This window comes from Mangifera indica, chromosome 7 (assembly GCF_011075055.1).
Source record: "Mangifera indica cultivar Alphonso chromosome 7, CATAS_Mindica_2.1, whole genome shotgun sequence".
NCBI classification, from domain to species: Eukaryota; Viridiplantae; Streptophyta; class Magnoliopsida; order Sapindales; family Anacardiaceae; genus Mangifera; species Mangifera indica.
Genome location: NC_058143.1, coordinates 11,097,380 through 11,115,247, shown reverse-complemented (window position 1 = coordinate 11,115,247; position 17,868 = coordinate 11,097,380). Strand labels below are relative to the sequence as shown.

At 36.1% G+C, this 17,868-nt stretch overlaps 1 protein-coding gene and 1 pseudogene across 1 annotated transcript; one reads left to right on the top strand and one right to left on the bottom strand.

The window, feature by feature from the left end:
* LOC123221719 overlaps positions 1-17,868 on the top strand; it is a 27,567-nt pseudogene extending 9,699 nt beyond the window's left edge.
* Positions 1,450-2,472, bottom strand: LOC123221720 (protein TIC 20-II, chloroplastic). The gene has a single exon (XM_044644622.1). It carries the CDS (start codon positions 2,388-2,390, stop codon positions 1,746-1,748), a length of 645 nt encoding a protein of 214 aa, XP_044500557.1. The 5' UTR covers positions 2,391-2,472; the 3' UTR covers positions 1,450-1,745.

Here is a 17,868-nt window from a genome sequence, read left to right as displayed (position 1 = left end):
GACCCACCACTGTTTTTAATTTGAACTAACATAACACAAATACGAATTGTCAAGTCTAGATAGAAATCATTACTTGTAATAATATAACGCTGGATAATAGTTTTTTCAAAATTAACAAGTAGAGATTTGTCATTTCACTAAATTTTTAGTGGGAATAAGTATTTTGACTTTACTTTGTATAATAATGATGATATGTTACAATATAACTAGATGTTATTTAATTTTTAATTTAAAATTATCAAATCACATAATAACACATTATTATTATAATATTAATTAATATTCATTATTAATGTAAATAGTTTTATTTTTTAAAAATCCTTGGGAACTTTGATTTTGACCATTTTATTAATGTGCAAAAGAAATATGACATGGATGGATTCTTAATTAGAGAGAAAGAAAGATTATCCAAAAAATTATGTGCTAGTTTCCAAATATACTTGGCCTAGATGGTAACACCAAAGACTAAAGACTATATTGATAGAAATTATGGATGTAATCAAACCAAGCCGAATAATTTTCAGCTTAATTACATGCAAGCAAAGTTCAAACTTATCAAACTAAAAAGTTATAAGATTCAACCCGTGTTGAGGACAAGAATAACTAACTCAAACTCTTTAAAATATTAAAGTAAAACTTTATAATTTATATTTATCAGTTATTTTTTATATTTTTTAAAATTAAATAATAATATTTTAATTGTATACATGTAATATTCAAAACAATTCATAAACTAGTAAACTCATTCAAACAATAATAAGGTCAAACTTAAATTCAATTTAATTTAGAGATGACAATTTTGATATAAATTTAAAGTTCTCGACTCTCTCCAACCTTAATTGCGAGAATATTTTTCAATAAAAATAAAAAAGAGCACGAAAATGAAGATAAAAACAAAAAATATCATAACAATCGATGATGAGAACGAAAAATATTTCCTAATTAGAGACAAAAAATATGTCTCCTCTTCACCTCGTCCCTTCTCGGCTTCTATCCCCATCCCTATCTATTTATATTAATATTTTTTCTTTAAAATAATAATATATATTAATATATGATATTTATAACATTTAATATTAAGTTAGTTTTATTCTTAGTTAATTTTGTTATTTAATATATTTATATTATATTTAGAAGATTAGAAAAGAAGATTTTTTCTTGCTGAAATAGGAACAGAGATAAGAGAAAATAGAAAAGAGATTTTTTCTCACGAGAAAGAGATAAAAAATCTTTGTCATTCTCGTAACGGAAATGGAGACTAATATCTTCAGATGAGGATAGATGTCCTCTTTCAACACCTCCCCGTTATCATCCTTGGTTTAACTAAACAAATACACGGGTAGCTCACAATAACTCGACTCATTTGCAATCATTTAGGTTTCTGTTAATATTAATAAAAGTTCATGCAAAACGAATCATTTTAAAAATTAAACTAATAAAGAACTAAAATTGAATAACTCAACGCTGTAATTACGAATACCTTAAGAGAAAAAAAAGGGCAGATCAAAGCATTTAACAAATCACACATACCCTAAATTGACCAGCTTCGCCCACTTGTACCTCTCAATTCAAAAATTTCAAAAACTACTCCAAAAGGTACAACCTCCTCTAGCAACAAGCACCACTACTAACATCAAAATTACCTCCTCAAAACATTACTTCTTAAACAGCAGAAACCCTTTAGCCCCGCTTCTACCATTTGTGCATTCCCCCGAAAAGTTCAAAAATATCCCAAAACGTACAACCTAAAGTTGCCTTCCAGCTGCACCCGCAACGAAGGGCAAATACGGAGTTTTACCCAACATAGAACAAATCAACCCATACACAAAACAAAAGCAACTGAAAACAAACACCGCATTGTGGCCCCAAACCATCAACTTGAACCCTATGCCGGCGCGACCCGGGTTGAAAATCCGGGTCAAGAGCAACGGCACCACCAGAAGGACGTCTAAAGTAACGGCCTGCATCGCGTTGAACCTGACATAGCGGCTGAAACTAGGGTTTCTAACAACGCCCAAATAGAGCGCAAAGAAGGCGACGAAGCTGGCATACGGGACGGCCCGGTAGAGGCCCAGTAGGGGCAGAAAGGGATCGAAGAGGAGGCCCAATTGGGGGTACTGCATAAAGAGGTAACGGCCATATTGGAGGGAGTTGAAGAAAGGGAGAGTATAGGCGACGGCGGAGATGAGGCGTTCCGGGGCGGGGGTTGTGAAGGATGAAGGTGAGTTGTTTTTGTAGGACATTTTGACGGTGCGAATGGATTTGGGTCTGTGAGTTGGGGTCAATTTGGGGGAAAGGAAGATCTTGGCCGTTGATAAGCGAGGGTTGAAATTGGAAATGAAGGGTTTGGGGGAATGGTGGAGAGAGAGGGAGAGAGGGAGAGACGCCATGGTGAGAGAGAGAGACTGAGTTTAGGGTTGAGAGATTTGCAGAGGGGGGGTCAAATGAACCTTTATTTGGGAATGAATGATGAATTAGAAAGCCGGATAGTTTGCGTTAAAATGTTAAAAATAATAAATTTTTATTTATTTATTAATTATATAAAAAATAATTTATTATTAAATTATTAAATTAATATAATATAACATATATATATGATATGATATATATTATTAACATAAATTAATATATTTAACAAATAGTATGTAAAATAAAATTTTTAATATATGATATGATATATAATTCAATTAATATAATTTAGATTTAATTTTTAGGTGGCGTATAATAGTTGAGTTTTATAAATAGATTTGAAAAAAAAAAAAGGACGAGAACCAAATATTTTTAAAAGCATATTTTGGTGATAAATTAAAAACAAAGATATCTCTTAAAGACTTAAGCCAAACATTAATTTTTCATTGAGAAATTTATCCGAATTAGGTAAAAAGCTTTGAAGATGGAAAGGGCAAATAATAATTAGAGAAAGAGGTAAAGGGGATAAATGGAAATTTGCAGTTAGCATCCCTTGTACAAACTTGCAACGCAAGTAAGCCTCTCCCTCTTAGCTCTCCGGTCCCTGCATTGGCTTACTCTCACTGTTACCCAGAACTCCACCAACAAAACTTATTTATTTATATATCTTCACTAATTTAATTTTCTGCAACACTTCCAAGACCTGGGTTTTATTTTAATATTCCAAAATCAATCAAAACATGGCCTTAAGAGCACCAGGAATCACACCCATGTCTTCTTCTTTATCATTTTTTTCTTCTGATAGGCCATGCACCGTCAGGCTTCCCCCTCTCAAATCTTCTTTCGTTGGCCTTGAAGGTTTGTGAATTTTACAATATAATGTATTTGTTACTTCTCTCTCTCTCTCTCTCTCTCTCTCTCTCTCTCTCTCTCTCTCTCTCTTTCCCTTTCCATTTTATTGCTTTCTGCATTGTTAAGTCGTTATGATACTTGTTTCTTAAGTGAGATTTCATTTTGTACAAAATTAGAGTGGAAAGATGGAGCATGTTACCAACATTAAGTTGTCTACAGTTAAATTTTCTTATCATTTTTATGTTAAATGTGACAAAAATAAACTCACCAATAACAAGATAATGTCACTGAAGAATTACCCATCTTGTGGATAATAATTCCTCAACAGAATCTTCTTTGACTTGATAATGTTCTTGGGCAAGTTATAATGTAAAAATTATAATATTTAGGAATACTGCATTTTATATTATCAAAATAATTATTTATTGAAATCATATTTCACTTAGATTAGATGTTGAATGTCGTAAATATAAAGTTGTCTGTTACTAGCATAAAATTGTGGATAAAGGTTTTGATGTATGATCGAAATATGTTTTGTCTCACTTTACTTTGTTTTTCTTGAAAATTTTGTTTGTATCTATGTCATGTGTAGACTAATGTGTTTTTTTGTTAACTTTTTTGCTCAGAAGCTTTATGGAATAAAATTCTTGATGTCTTACAGTGGTTGACAATCTTCTATTGCTTACTCTTATAATTGTTTCTTAAAGTATTATGTTTCAAAACTTCTGATATGAATAAATGTTTTTTTCTTGCAGTTGGAGAACGGAGAGTTAGTCAGCTAAGATTAACATGCAATGATAGGTTAAAATGTAACGGTCTTGGTGGAGGTACTTATGGCTCTGGGATGAATATTTTTGAGCGGTTAGCAAGAATTTTCTGAGTAAGCTCTTCGAATACATTTATATTGCAGATTTTTCTGATAGGATCTGTGGACTCGTTTACTTATTAAGATCTAAATCTTGAAGTCATATGTAAATGCTATTCTGGCAAACTTTGAAGACCCGGTGAAGATCATAGATCAAGCTATTATTGACTGATACGTACCTGAATCCCCTTCTCTGTTTTCACAGGTGGAAATTCCAGAAAACCACTACACAACCCAGCTGCTGCTCCTCCACTCTCTGCACCAGACCACTTCCTCTCGCAAATCCTCAAACTACAGTCTAGGTAGCACGGAAACGGAAACATGTAAACGTGGAAACGGAAACGTGGAATCGTATTTCCTTAAAAAATTAGGAAACGGAAACGTGAGAAAACGTGTAAATATAAAAAATATAGAGTTTTTTTTTTATAAATATGAAATTTTTATAAAAAATACAATAACCTATATTTTAATTAAAAAAATACAACAATTGATTTTTTCCAACCAATTTAAAATAACATATAACAAAATAATTTTGTACTAAAAATAAATTACAAATTCAAGTTCTTGAAACATGTATGTATAAATTAAATCAATACTTATATATTCATCTTTTAAAATGGAAAATAAACATTTATATAAATCAATATATTTTATCACAATGTAAATAAATCAACCTACAAACTCAATATTATTTCATCAAAATAATAATTTCCAAGGGTCAATATCAAAGTCATCAAATAAAATATAATAAAAAATTTAAAAAATAGTAAAATATTTATTATATTTTCTCTATTTGATCATTCTCCTTATCCATTATGTCATTTGCATCTTCATCGAAAAAAACAGACTCAAATTCTGGTTCATCTAATGACAGGTTGGCTAATTGAAGAACTCCCACATCTTCCATACTCTCAAAGTCATCTCCACCAACATCCCACATCTTCTCCTTACGATCATAATACTTAAAGTTAACCTTTGACAATAAACGAAGATTGTTATGAACAAAAACCAAATCTTTTGCACGTTTTGGAATTAATTTATTCCTTCTAATTGAATGAATGAAGGAATAAGTACTTCAATTTCTTTCACAACAAGAGGAGGAACTAGGTTGTCCAAGTACTCTGAATGCTAACTTTTGAAGCAATGGAGCATTTGAACCAAAACATCCCCACCACTTCATCGGTTCTGTATTAAATCTAGCACCAATTGAATCAGGATCTTCAAACGGTCCACTTTTGAGAGAGAAGTTAGCATACTCATCCAATGCTTTAAAACGCTCATCTTTAGAAAAGATCCTTCTAAAACATTTGTTCCTCTCAATAGATACTTCCCCATCCATATGAGGAAACACTCTACCGTCACCTCCTTCAAGCCACTGTTCACTATAAAACCTTCACAAATAATAGATATATCAAATAGTTAACAAATTAATACCCAATTTAATAAATAAATATATCAAATAAGTATGAAAGAAATATATAATTCAATTAGATATTTACCTTGGATTCAACGAATGAGCTAGACAATGGAGTGGAGTATTACTTTTTGCCCAACGATCATAAAGAATACTATAGATCACTGAATAGAAAGGAGAATCTTGGGTAGAAAACTTTCCTTCATGTTCATAAATAATTGATTTAACTTTTTCAATCATAGAATCCCAATTCTCATAAATCAAATGAAGACATGACTTATTTGTATCACACATTCAAATCATATCATAAATCGGTGCAGTAAAAGCAAGAATGTAATTGACCTTCGCCCACCAATTCTCATCTAACACCTTATCACGAACAAATCTTGCTTTGCCTTAATCATCTTCTCTATATTGTCCCCATTGTTCACTTACAATCATTGATTCTAGAGCACCCTTAATTAATTTAAATCTTTTGAGCATAACAACAACAGAAGCAAAACGAGTGTCCGCAACTGAAAGTAATTTCAAAGGACTAAATCGATTAAACATAGCCAATCGCATTGAATGGTTCATTATGAAGTTTTTAATTACCATAACATCACCATAAACATCAGTTATCCAATGACATTCATCATATGTCTCTTGATTAGATTCCACATTTTTAGCTGCACATATATTTTTCAAAGCTAGATTCAAAGTATGCACAACACATGGAGTCCAATAAATATGTGGAAACATACCTTCAATGATTTCCCCAACACCTTTACAATTTTTAACATTATCAGTTATTACTTGAACTACTTTTTGATGACCAACCTCATCAATTATCTCCTTCAATAAATTAGCAATGAAATATTTATCTTTAACTTCACATGCACAATTAACAGCTTTAATAAACATCGGGTCTGATTCACAAACTACTATGAAGTTAATTAAAGGTCTCCTTTGTGGGTCACTCCATCCATCACTAATAATACTAACCCTTTTTTCCATCCAAGTGCTTTTAATAGATTCCAATAACCTTTCCACATTTGTTTTCTCTTGCTGAAGTAGTGTAGTTCTTAATTTATTATACCTAAGAGGCACATAACCACCCAATGAATGATTAGCTGCAAATGAAAAGGCACTAATATAGTTTGAATTCCTAGCAAAATTAAAAGGGAGACCACCAGTGTAAAATATTCTAGCAATTTTCTCATCTAATTGAGCTCTAGTTTGTATGTCAAAAGATTTAGAAATAGGAGAATCATCAACTTTTCTCTTCTTTAAAAAAAGATTTGACCCACTCGGTAACGGTAAGGATAAAGACAATGATTGATTTACATTAGTAGTACTACTAGGCAATGACACTTCCTTAGGTTGAGAATTATAAACCTTATTGGTAGCTTCATCATCTAATTTTCTCATTTCTACTAAATCTTCAAATTTCACTTTAGAACAAGCACCGATTCCTTTCCCCGTAATTTTTAATAGGTGAGCTTTAACTCTAGTATAAGTCCCTTGCCTTTCTTTCTGACAAAAATTACAAACCCATTTGCATGTACCCCCTGATTCTCTAAGTTTCTCAATTTTTGTGACATATTTCCACAATGGATTTTAGTCTTCATCATTATTCTTTTTTGCAGAACCCCCACTACTACTACTACTTTTAGAATTTGAATTTTCCTTACCAGTAGCAGAATCCATTAATGATTAACTCAAATTCAGTATCACCAACAATTTGCTAGAATTTATCAAAAAAATCAACCAAATCACATAAATCACCGACTATTCTTCTTGACAGCTTACTACACAACTGAAATAAAAACATAAATTGGAAACATAAATAAATCAATTTAATTATAGGAAAACTTTTATCTATAAATAATATTCAAATTAAACAAGAATAACTAAATTACAAACTATAAAATTATTCGATTAAATTATATAAAATCAAATATTCAATAATTATTAATAAAATAAATTATGGATTATAATTACAAATTATATTCATGATATATATATATATTGCAAAAATTAACCAAATTGCATTATATATATATATATATATATATATATATATATATATATATATATATATATATATATATATATATATATTAGGGGGAATAGAGCAAATAATTTAATGTTTTAAAATATATTTTATAATAAATTAGAATTCCAAGGTTAAGGTTGACACATCTGGAAGAAAGCATGCATTGACGACAAAGGCTAATGGAGTCTAATTCTACTTTGAGCAAAAGGCAGGCTGATGTAGAGTATATATAATAATTTAATATATGTTTTATAATAAAATAAAAGTCCTGGGAAACTAACAAATCTTGGAAAGCTAACAAATCTGGAAGACGCAACAGAATTATAATCTTGGCCCAGAGATGCATTAAATTCAAATCTATATAAATTAATTTATATCATAGAAGGGCAAGAAAACTCATACTTTTTTCACAGAGATTTGTTTCTTCCAGCCAGTGTTTCAGAGAAGAAGAAGACGCCCAGGACAGCAAAGAAGAGAAGAAGACACCCAGCAGAAGAAGAAGACGCCCAGCAAATTGACGACAAAGGAGATTGACAGCAAAGAAGAGAAGACGCCCAGAAGACTATTACATACAGGAAACTATTTTTGTTATTTATTTTCAAAATCTTTTTAGAATCCATTTATGATGCACTTTCAGAATCCTGGTATGCATAGGAAACTCTTTAGGTTAAAGAAACGCGTTTCCCTTTTATCTAAAATTATCGAAACGACCCCGAAACGTTTCGTACCAGTTTCAGGCCGTTTCAGAAACCAAAACGTTTCGGATTCGTGGAAACGCACACTGCTATGCGTTTCCGTGCTTCTTAGACTACAGTCGTTCCAACATTAACAAAGTTCATTGAAATGAACACACAAAGCAATGTAACAGTGCATGTAATTGATCAAAATAAGAGAACTGTATATTCATTAATCACAATCAATGTACACATTCAGTTTGAATACAAAAGACATTCTTTTTCATTCCAGAATTTGGATTCTGACTACAAAATAACTGGGCACAAGTTGTACAATAGTAGCAAAACACTCCACATGGCATTCACGAGGCCTGCACTCTCCCTCACTCCCTTTCTGACTGATTTTCCTTAACTGCCTCTGCTCTGCTCTCCTTCTTTCTCTCGTTCTCCCATTCTCACCAACTCTCTGCCACATCTCTTTCTCTCTTTTGGAGCTTTCTAGTCAAAGTTAGCTGCCAACTGAGCCAATTGCTCCTTGCCACGCTGGTCATGCTTTTTCCTACGTGTGACATAAACATTAGTTCTAACATTACCCCTCCTATCGAGAGGCACCTTGTCCTCAAGGTGAAAATGAGGAAATAGGCTGTGGAAAGAAGAAAATGACTCCCATGAATTCTCACATTCTGGCAAGCCTTTCCACTGAACTAATATTTCCAGCTCCCCTTTTACAGAATATCTGTACTATAGTATCTGTTGTGGCTGAACCTCTAATTCTCCCTCTTCAGTCATGCACTCTGGCAGTTGCTGAATTGAGACAGAAGGTCTTACATGTCTCTTAAACTGTGAGACATGAAAAACAAAGTGCATTTTAGCTGATGGTGGAAGCGACAGTCGGTAAGCTACTGTCCCTATTTTCTCAACGACTTTATAGAGCCCGTAATAGCGAGGGCTCAGTTTTTCATTAGGACGGGTCGCTAGCGAATGAAACCTGTAGGGTTGCATCTTCAAATACACCCAATCTCCAAGCTGAAACTGTAATTCCTTCCTCCCTTTATTAGCGTATCTTTTCATTCTCTCTTGGGCTTTGGCTAACTCTCTTTCAATTCATCCAAAATGTTGTTTCTCTCCTTAATCATCTGATTAACTTCTTCCACTCTCGAAATCTCTTCAACCCACCTTAACAAGACAGGAGGGTCTCGATCATACAGTGCCTTGAAGGGTGACATACCTGAAGACGAATTGTATGTGGTATTGAACCAATATTCTGCCCAAGAGACCCATTTAGGCCATTGTCTTGGCTGTCTGAAACAAAAGCTTCTTAAATAAGTCTCCAGGCTGCGATTCGCCACTTCCGTTTGTCCATTCGTTTGTGGGTGGTATGAGGAGCTAAACTTAAGGGAGGTACCCGCCGCTCTGAAAATTTCAGCCCAAAAACGACTCAGGAATATTCTATCACGGTCCGACACTATCGTTCGAGGGAATCCATGCAACTTAACCACTTTGCGAATGTATTTCTGTGCCACTTCTGCTGCTGTAAAAGGATGCTTCAAAGTTAAAAAATGGGCATACTTGGTTAGACGATCGATCACAACTAGGATTGTATCCATATTAGAGGCTTTCGGAAGGCCTTCTATAAAATCCATCGAGACATCCTCTCATACTTGGCTGGGAATCGACAGTGGTTGGAGTAAGCCAGCAGGGGAAACACACTAGTATTTCATTCTCTGACAAATGTCACATTCGGACACAAACCTTTGAATATCAGCCTTCATACCCTCCCAAAACAGCACCAGGGTAGTCTTTTTGTAAGTCCGAAAGAAGCCGAAATGCCCTCCGTAAGGTGAAGAATGAAATTCCTTAAGGAATTTGGGAATGAAAGAAGAATCCTTGGGAAGGACTAACTTGCCACGGTAGAGCAGCCTTCCGTTTCTCAGATTGTATCCTTCATGGACTCTCGGGTTTTGTAGTAAGTCGTGTATAATCCCCTGCAACTTCCTATCACTGGTTATCTCACGCTCCACTTCGTCTAATCCTACCATCTGCACTGCCGAAACTGCTAGCAATTCACCTTCAAAATTTGGATTTTGTGAAAGGGTGTCCGCTACCTTATTTTCTCACCTGGGCTTATACTGAATTTCGAAATCGAACCCCAACATTTTCATGACCCATTTTTGCTGTTCACTACCCAGAACTCTCTGATCAATGAGGAACCTTAGACTGCGCTGATCCGTTTGAACCTTGAAATGGCGTCCTAGCAGATAATGTCGCCACTTCTAGAAAGCTAAGACTATTGCCATCAGCTCTCTCTCATACACTGACTTTTGGCGGTTTTGGATGGATAAAACCTTGCTGATAAATGCCAACAGTCTTCCTTCTTGCATTAGCACCGCTCCCAATCCCAATCCAGAGGCGTCTGTCTCAATTACAAATTCTTTAAAAAAATTCGGGAGAGCTAGCACTGGTACCGAACACATGGCTTTCTTTAGTCTTTCAAATGCCATGGTTGATTCACCCGTTCACTAGAAAACATCCTTTTTCAGAAGCTTCGTAAGGGGTTCGATGATTTTTCTATAGTCCCCGTACAAATCTTCTATAGTAGCTAGTTAGTCCTAAGAATCCTCTGAGATTTCGGAGGTCTCAGGGAATAGGCCATTCGAGCATAGCCTGCACTTTGTGAGGATCGGTAGCCACCCCTTTTTCCGAGACAGTATGGCCCAGATAATTAATCTCCGTCTGACCGAAAGCACATTTCTTCCAGTTCACCACAAATTGATGGTCTCGTAGCAATTCCAAAACCACTCGCAGCTGCTTCTCGTGATCTTCGAACCTGCGGCTGTAAACAAGAATGTCATAAAAAAAAACTAACACATATTGGCGTAGATAAGGCTGAAACAGTTCATTCATCACTACTTGGAAAGTGGCAGGCGTATTCGAAAGCCTGAAAGGCATTACAAGAAATTCGTAATGCTCGTCATGCGTTCGAAAAGCTGTTTTCTCGACATCTCCTTCCTTGATGCGAATTTGGTGGTAGCTCGATTTCAGATCAAGCTTGCTGAATATGGTGGCTCTGGAAAGCTCATCCAGGAGTTCGTCAATGGCAGGGATAGGAAATTTGTCCAGAATCGTAATTTTATTGAGTGCCCAATAGTCGACACAAAACCTCCACCCACCATCCTTTTTTCTCACGAGGAGCACCGGGCTTGAATAAGGGCTCACACTGGATCGGATCACTCCAGCAGCTAGCATCTCTTGCACTATCTGCTCAATCTCGTTCTTCTGGAAGTGAGGGTACCTATACGGTCTGATGTTAAGAGGCTGAGCCCCTTGAACGAGTCGAATGGCATGATCACTTCCTCTTTTTGGGGGTAGTCCTGTAGGCTCTCGAAATAGACCTTCATATTCTAGCAGTAAGGGATGGAGTCTCGGGTCCACCACGGCAGTCTCTGGCTCATTGTTCTGTGAGACGCTCCTACATTCAACCCAAAATCCTTCACCCCCCTCTGCCATGGAATTAACTAAGGCCTTCAATGTGGATTCCATCCTACACATCGAAAGGTCACCATTAATTTTCGCACGTCGCCCATCCCACTAAAACTTCATGGTCTGCAGCTTCCAATTTATCCTCACCTCCCTTAGTTTATACAGCCAATCCACCCCCAAAATTACATCCATCTCCCCCAACTCAAAGGGAAAGAAATCCTGAGTTACAGAAATTCCCTGAAATTTTAGTTCAACTTGTCGGTATTTTCCCATCCCCCTAATTCTTCTGTCGTCTCCCAGAGTTACAGTGAATCTGGTAGGAACCATCGGTAGAGCCAACTCTTCCACTAGAGCACGCGAACGAAGCTATGGGTAGCTCCACTGTCCAATAAAATTAGCACCTTCCTATCACTAATTATCCCAAAAAACTTCATCGTCTTTGGACTATGAAAGTCGCTCACAGAGCTAGACTGCAATGTCAACTCCATTTCTTTTTCTTCCAAAATCGCTCCCGTATCCTCACTCTTCGACTCAGCTTCCTCTTCTTCCTTTTCCTCCGAAGAGATCATAACCCTAATTTGTCGATTTTTGAAACGATGACCTGGATGAAACTTCTCATCGCACCTAAAACAAAGCCCTTTTTCGATCTTCATTCTGAATTCGTCGTCGAAAAGACGTCGGTAGGGCCGTTCACGCGGCGGGTGGCTCACAGATGCTTCCGAACTGGTCGCTCCTCTGCTTAGTAAGAAATCCCCTGTATTTGTCGAATGAAACTCTTTGGAAAAGGGAAAAGACATCGATTTATTTGTTGGTTGGGCCGGGTTGGAATAAACACCAGGTTGAGGCGTGAAATGGGGTCGGGTGTAACTATGGGATGGAAAGGGTCGTGGGCTTGGACTATGGGGGCTGGTATACTTGGACTGGGCCAAAATGATTGGGCTAGTAGGACGTGGGGCGAAAAGTTGAAGGGCTGTGGTTTTGGGCTGGGGTGGGTAGTGCGGATTCTGAGTCGGGGCCCCATCTTTGTGTCCAAAACCCAATTCTTTTCTTCAACCTGCAGAGCTCTCTCCATCATCTTCTCCAAGGAACGAGAGTTGAACATCCTGACCTCTGCTCGAACGTCGTCGGCCAGTCCGTTCATGAAAAGGGTCGTTAAGGTATCCCCGTCACCTCCTCGACCGCTGTTGACAAGACTTCAAACCTCAGCCTATAATTCCGAACCGAGTCATCCTATCGGAGGGACAACAGTTCTTTGTAGAGGGTACGATCTTGGCTCACCGGAAATTGCTTCAGCATCTCACCTTGGAACTTCGCCCATCCTGTAAAAGTCTGCCGTTTCCTTCTCCATCTATACCAACTCAGTGCCTCTCCTTCCAAACAGACACCAACAACCATCAGCTTCTCACCCTCTGTTAGTCTATTGACCTCAAAATATCTTTCAATTTTAAACATCCAATTAACGGCATCTTCTCCATCAAACAACGGAAGGTCGAGTCGTCGGTATAACACATCTCTACGACCCTCGTTCGGTTCTGTTTCTCTACTTCTATCTCCAGAGGTTTCTACCTCTTCTCCCGTCCTTCTCTCGATTCCAAGAGTGGGCACTGTCGTCTCTCCCACTGGGAGAGAGTAAGACGGTGACGGTTATTGACCGACTGGAGTTTTCCCTCTGTCGGATAGTTCCTGTCCTAACGTTGCACCTCTAAGGTCCCTCAAATAATTTTTGCTCGTCTCCAAACTGGTTTTTAATCCCTCCATTCTTTGACTCATTTCTCCCACCTTACTCCCTAGCTCTTCCATTCTCTCTTTGGCGTTCGTGTCTCCCTTTCCACCATCTCCATCCTAGACTCCATCCTGGTCATCTCCCTTCCTGCTCAGATACCAATTGATACGTACCTGAATCCCCTTCTCTGTTTTCACAGGTGGAAATTCCAGAAAACCACTACACAACCGAACTGCTGCTCCTCCACTCTTTGCACCAGACCACTTCCTCTCGCAAATCCTCAAACTACAGTCGTTCCAGCATCAACAAAGTTCATTGAAATGAACACACAAGGCAATGTAACAGTGCATGTAATTGATCAAAATAAGAGAACTGTATATTCATTAATCACAATCAATGTACACATTTAGTTTGAATACAAAAGACATTCTTTTTCATTCCAGAATCTGGATTCTGACTACAAAATAACTGGGCACAAGCTGTACAACAGTAGCAAAACACTCCACACGGCATTCAAGAGGCCTACACTCTCCCTCACTCCCTTTCTGACTGATTTTCCTTAACTTCCTCTGCTTTGCTCTCCTCCTTTTTCTCTCCTTCTCCCGTTCTCACTAACTCTCTGCCACATCTCCTTCCCTCTTTTGGAGCTTTCTGGTCAAAGTTAGCTGTCAACTGAGCCAATTGCTCCTTGCCACGCTGGCCATGCTTTTTCCTACGTGTGACATAAACATTAGTTCTAACATTGACATGAATGGAGATTTGTTAAATATTCGTAAAGCGACTGCTGAAGTATGTCCATTATATTTATCTTTTAATTGTTTTTATTCTACTTGGTTTACCTATATCTCCCTTATCTATTTATTCTGACCAGTTAAGGGATCAACATATGTTGCAAGTTTAATATATCAAAGGGTAAAGCAAATGGAGGAACGAGGAGTGCATGCAGGCTCTCGACTAACGCGTATTTCAGTTTCTTTTTTTCCTTTTCTGAAGGTCTTAGCAGCACAAAGGCAATTAGAAAATAAATGTAAAGCTGCACGAGAAGCTTTTGAGAAATGGTAAAACTATTTTTCAGATTTTCAGAAGCTCTAATTTGCAAAAAGAAAAAAGAAAAAAGATAGAAGGCATCTTGATGGCTGTTTTAATATGCCTGTCTGGTGATAGGTATGAAAGGGCCCAATTGGCTCTTCAAAAAGGAGATGATGATCTTGCTCGTGATGCACTTGCCAGAAGAAAATCTTTTGCTGTAAGTTCTTTTCAAAATTCAGCATGATGAGATTTAAGTCAAGTATGCAGCGTTGAACATTTAAATGATTGCTAGGAAGACTAGAAGTTACAATTTGCATAGACATTTGGTTTCCTTGTTTTGCTTCTCACTATATATATTCATGTTTTAGTATTTATACATATAAGTTTGTAACTAAGTGGTTTGGAAGTGAACATTTAGTATCTATGGAACACGAGTGTTAGTTAAATGCTTAAATTGGTCAAGAAGGATGATCATATATAGACTTCCACTTAATGAGTTTGGGTGAATCTAGAGCTAGATGAGTTTGTGTGTCTATTATGTTCCAAGATGTAACGGGTCACTAGTGCAAATACCTTACGGAAAGGGCACTGAGTTGCAGGGGTTTTCATCCCTTTATTGCTTTTGAGGGCATTTTCATATGTATTAATGTAATTGGCATTTTCTAGATTATTAGATTCCCATTCCTTCCAATGCCTACCAAGAAAAGCCTGAATCAGATCCCATATTTACAGTTTACTGTGAGCGTGGTGATGCACTCTCCAAGGTTCAGTGAACACTTATAGTGATGATATGTTTGTATGCATTTATATTTTTGCATAAAATTATACACACACATATTTGTAAAAGTTAACTGGAAGAATTAAAAGACATGACTATTCTTGCAATGCATTCTGCACCCTAACCAGCTCGTTCTTGTCCAGTAGTTGCACACAACTAATCTTGTAAGCATTCGAATTGATTAGATTAGTTTAAGCTTTTATAACCTTGTTTCAATGATTTGTTTTCTGGGGAGTGAACTTCTTTATTACTGCTAGATGAGGAATAGATGTTTTTTGGAAGATATTTCGAGTATGTCATTTGATTGGTATCTCTCAAGATTGTACATGTACTGTTTTGTAGGACAATGCAAGGATTCTGCAACGCCAGCTTGATCAGCAGAAGAGTTTTGTGGATAAACTTGTTTCTAATACAAGGGTAGGTTGCTTTTCGATTCTATTCCATGGCAATATATGTTTCGTATTTATGTATTTAAATTAGTGTTTATCTACTATGAGTTTCTCAAACTTGTTCTAGCTAAACTGTATCGAGCATATAACCCGTCCAATATCATTACATTATAGATTTCATGGAAAACTAGGGAATCAGTAAGTTTCTACATGATGGGTTAGATCTATTAGCTTGTCTATTCTTTTTCGTATTTTGGAACATATCTAAATTATTCTGTACAGTCAAGCTAAGTTTCTAAAATGGATTTAATTCAGAAATATATGGTTTCCTGTTGGCCAATCCACTCTGTGTATTGCTGATAATTTAATGCAATTACTAGTTTATCATGTGACTTCAATTTTCAGCAACCATGTGAGCAGAGGAACACATGTTTCATTTTAGGCTGATTTAACCTGTATGCTTTTTTGACAGCTTCTGGAGAACAAGATAGTGGAAGCAAAGTCAAAGAAAGATTTAATTAGAGCTCGATCTGCCACTGCAAAGTTTTCCTTAAACTTCATCTTTCATCTTTTCTTATTGCTCCAATTGGAAAAATCTGTCTCTCACATAATGATATTGTAATGGCTGGTTTATACCTTCTGCTAGGACTGCAATGAAAGTTCAAGAAATGATTGGGACTGTGGGTACCAGCTCTGCTCTTTCAGCTTTTGAAAGAATGGAGGAAAAAGGTACAAAAAATGGATGCTATCATCGTGATTAAACAAGTTTCTCATCTGTTAACATTCCAATATTGGCAAACTTCTCTCAGTGCTATACTTTCCTAATTGTGTTAATAGCACTTGCTAGTCTTCTACATAAAAGTATGTTAAAAAATGGAACTTAACCAAAAATGATAGAAAAAAGATTGGCCAATTAATAATGAAATCTATTTCTTAGCTTGTCTAAATGTTGATGTTTGTGGCTGAAAAGGTATATTGTATTCTTGCAGTTATGACCATGGAGGCTCAAGCAGAATCTATTAATCAATTAACAACAGATGAACTTGAGGGAAAGTTCCAGTCTTATCTTTCACACAGTTTTTTTTTTTTTTTGTAATATTTTCAATCATCTTCATATCTTCTTTTCTTCGCAGTCTTAACAACTGCTTTATATCATCTCATGGCAAATGTTGCTACGAATATTGTTTTGTGCTAATGTTTTTTCCTTCAGAATTTTATGCAAAATAGATGCATTATTGGAATACATTGCCAAGAGACTAAGATAGTTGGATAGCTGCAAATTTGAAATCTAGTGTACCCTCATGTGTCACAATATTCTCCTTATGATTTTGGATAATTAGATTGACGTAACATTAATTTTATAAAAGCTTTTAGATCTTTTTAGTGTTAAAATGCTTCATAGGATGTTCAATTTTCTGTGTCTTTTTAGAATTCCATGGAAATGTTTTTGATGTGCAAAATGAACTGTATCTTTTGCAGTTCAAGGTAATTGAAGGTACAGCTGTTGAAGATGATTTTGCTGAATTGAAGAGAGTGCAATCTGTGAGCACCAAGGTACTTGTTTTCTTTCTTCTGAAGATAGTGCAATTTATGAGCTCAAATTTCTTCCTATTCTTCTTTTTAGAATTAGCGCCAAGTTGATGTTTGTTTGATGCCAAACTAAGAATTCTGCATATCGGCTCAACTTTCACAATGTTAAAGCAGTTTTCCAACTTTTAAAGGAAGTAGTAATTAACCAGTAAACAACAGGGCATCTGTTTGCTTTGCTACACACTTTTGCTCATCAATCACCCCATTCTTTTTCTTTTCAGTCAAAACTGAAGGGAGAGCTTCCAACTGTGATAACTGTTGTTCCCTCAAACATACCATTTCCTTTCCCAGAGTCTGAGATGGAAAGGGAGCTCAATGAGCTAAGGAGATGAGCCAATGGCTTTTAATCTTTATTTCCCTATCAAATGCAGTTTAGAAATAAAAATCAAATCAAATTCTGGGTTCCTGTATAAATAAATGATGGCAAAATTATTACCAATTCCTTCTTATGTTTCTTTGATTCACTTGCTATTGTATATATGCTCATAAAATAGAGGGCCAATATTTACTTGCTAAGTTGAGCTTATCTTTACTGCTTGTTTTTTCGCTCTGTCCCTATAAATTCTGATTGTAAACAAATTTCGGTTTCTTTTCAGAATAAATAATGACGCAAGTAGCTTCTGTTTC